The sequence below is a fragment of the Grammomys surdaster genome, unplaced genomic scaffold (genome assembly GCF_004785775.1).
Source record: "Grammomys surdaster isolate TR1022 unplaced genomic scaffold, NIH_TR_1.0 126118, whole genome shotgun sequence".
Classification (NCBI taxonomy): domain Eukaryota; kingdom Metazoa; phylum Chordata; class Mammalia; order Rodentia; family Muridae; genus Grammomys; species Grammomys surdaster.
In genome coordinates, this window is record NW_021620926.1 from 5,078,358 (window position 1) to 5,081,337 (window position 2,980).

General features: G+C 48.7%; 1 protein-coding gene across 3 annotated transcripts in view; it reads left to right on the top strand.

Annotated features, from left to right (window-relative positions):
- Eva1c (eva-1 homolog C) overlaps positions 1-2,308 on the top strand; it is a 75,410-nt gene extending 73,102 nt beyond the window's left edge. For all 3 annotated transcript variants that reach the window (XM_028756387.1, XM_028756388.1, XM_028756389.1), the window contains one exon: positions 1,727-2,308. In XM_028756387.1, the coding sequence (XP_028612220.1) occupies positions 1,727-2,103 (377 nt within the window). In that variant the 3' untranslated portion in view covers positions 2,104-2,308. The remainder of the gene's footprint in view (positions 1-1,726) is intronic.
- Positions 2,309-2,980: the final 672 nt, after the last annotated feature.

Sequence of the window (2,980 nt, forward strand, 5' to 3'; positions counted from 1 at the left end):
TGTGATGTGCCCTAAGGTAGCATGTGATGTGCCCTAAGGTAGCATGTCATGTGCCCTCAGGTAGCATGTGATGTACCCTAAGGTAGCATGTGATGTACCCTAAGGTAGCACTATGACTAAGGTAGATTATGACTCACTTTATTCAATCAATCCAAGTTCTTTAAAAACGGAGTAAGGTCTGTGGCTCAGAGGTAGAGTACTTGCCCAGCATGTGTGGTGTCCTAACGTTCAGACTGCAGCATGGGAAAAAAACTTTAAGAGTAAATAAAAAGGTAAAGTTAAAAAGTCAGTTTTGTGCTAGAGCAAGCACAAAACTGATCCTGAGTCAACGAAGCCTGAGGACCTGGTTTGCGGCTACTCCCTCCTTGGATGGGATAGAGGCAGGGCGGGATACTGGACAACAACCGTGAGTGGTCTTAGTTCCTCAGAGACTTTCCTCTGAGTGCGTTTCTGCCTGGAGCTGGCCCTGTCCCCCACACAAGTGGCCAGAAAACAATTAAGGCTGTGGCCTCTTATGCTTCACAGGAGGTATTGATTCCAACACATAGAACTGTGAAGGACGAGCAAGCTGTGTCTGTACTAAGTCAGAAGTGAGAGTGGACCAGAAGAGCAGGCTTTGAGCTGCCAGAGAAGGGAGGTCTGAGCAGATGCCCTGGTCCTGGTATCACAGTTTAGTGATTTCCTGACAAGTGTCAGTGAGAGCCCATCCCTCACCACCCGCGGCCTCACTCCCCGTGGAAAGGGCACGTGGCTCTGTGACAGCCAGTCCTTTATATATGTTGTCTCTTCAACACTGAACTGATCAGGCGACAGAAATAATCTGCCTTTCCTCAGCCAAAATCAATGTTAATTCAAACATCTGGGTCTTAAAGAGAGTGGGGAGGCATCAGGCCGGGTCACGACATCAGCACAGATGAGTAGAGCCATCCAGGGACAGCTTGGGCTGTGGGAAGGCGGCTGGCCAGGGAGGTATCCACTTTCAGGAAGATAAAGTGTCCTGGTTCCATCTCTCCCATCAGATCTCAGCTGTGAGGTCCCTCCCTGCAGAGGAATCTTAGCAGCCCCAGAGTTTTGAGACTCCAGTCTAGACCCCTGGGGAAATATGGCAGTTGTAAAGACAACCGCCTTCATTGGGATTTTTTTTTTGGGGGGGGGGGGGTTCAGAATGAAAGCATGACAGTGTCCTCAGAGGAGGCTCCCAGCAGTTAGATACTTGGTAGATACCAAGAAAATGCTGGGCACACCAAGTATATCTCACAAGAAAATGCTGAGCACACCAAGTATATCCCACAGGGAGCTGCAGGACCCAGCCTGCTTCTGCTTGGAGAGGCTGCTGACCTCTGGGGCTTTCCCTCTGGGCCTCAGTTTGAACATCTGTAGGGGTGTCCAATCAATGGCCCCCAGCTCCAGTGTATAAAGTTTTATTGGGACACAGTCAGGCCTCGTGCTATACATATGCTTGTTATGTGTATAGCACATAACATAATGGCTGCTTGTTATAATTTGTATCTGGGTTGTCTTTCATAAGGGCATGTTTGAATGTGTGTTCCCCACTAGTAATACCATTTTGGGAAGAACCCTGGGTCCTGGCCCACTGTGATGAAAACAGATTTTACCACATGAGCCTGTTGCCACAACCTTCTCTGACAGGAGAGAGGACAAGTCTTCAAAACCATGAGCCCAAATTAACCCTTTCAGACCCTCACATGTTCTCCTCTTCTTACAGCCCACCCCGAGAGAGCCGCTCTGCTGTTCATGTCTAGTGTCTGCATCGGCCTGCTCCTCACACTGTGTGCCCTGGTCATCAGAGTGTCCTGTACCAAGGACTTCCAGGAGCTGAGGCAGGGCAGGGAGCACCTGGTGCTAGGGAGCGACAAGACGGAGGAGGACAGCGAGGAGGACGTGGAGGAGGAGGACTCCTCGGATTCTGAGTTTCCTGTGGAACTGTCCAGGTTTTGTAGGACTTCCTATCCAGCCTATAGCTCTATAGAAGCCGCTGAGCTGGCAGAAAGGATTGAGCGCAGGGAGCAAATCATTCAAGAAATATGGATGAACAGTGGCCTGGAGTCCTCGCTCCCCAGGAACATGGGCCATTTCTACTGAAAACCAGATGCTTCTGGATGAGATCATACTTTCTGAAGAAGGAAGGATCCAGAATGCGCTGTCTCCCCACCCTCTCCAGTTCTGGTCCACTTTTACCTTCTGTGAAGGAGAATCTGTCGTGTCATCCGAGATGGGTGAAGCCAGAAAGCTGTCAAAGGGACGGCTCACTGTTTACAGCATACCCTGGAATAAATTGGGAGGAAGACGTGGTGTCGTGTACTTGTTTGAAATCATGTCTGAACTTCAATAATTCTACGCAGAATTGAGGTTCACAGTTACTCAGCATTTACCGTGCCAGGTGTTGGGTCATCTAGATTTGTGACCCGAGCAAACAGGGGGCCACAAGTATTCATTAAAAATTATGCTGGTGGGAAGCAGCAAGATGGGTCAGTGGGTGAAAGGTGAGTGCTAGCAAGCCTGACCACTTGAGTTCAATCCACCATGTGGATGGAGGGAGGCAACTCCTGCAAACTGTCCACTGATCTTTTTACGAGTGTCGTGATATGGAGACAAAAACCTAAGCAAAGGGTAATGGTGGTAACGATAGTAAAAATCCACAAACGCCCTGGGAGTATAGCGAAAGCAGGGAGGAAGGTCTGCCTGTCGGAATCAAGGGTACTGTAAAGGTTGGATGTGATGATGGAAAAGAGGTGTGTTTTGTTTTTTTTAAGTGGGTTTTGGTCACTATTCTAGTTTCTGTGACAAAATATCTGATGGTGCATGTGTGTGCCATGTACTCACACAGAGACACACACAGACACACAAAAAATCATACACACACAGACACACACACAGAGACACATACACAGACACACACACACAGACACACACAGATAAACACATACACAGACACACGCAGATACACACACACAGACAC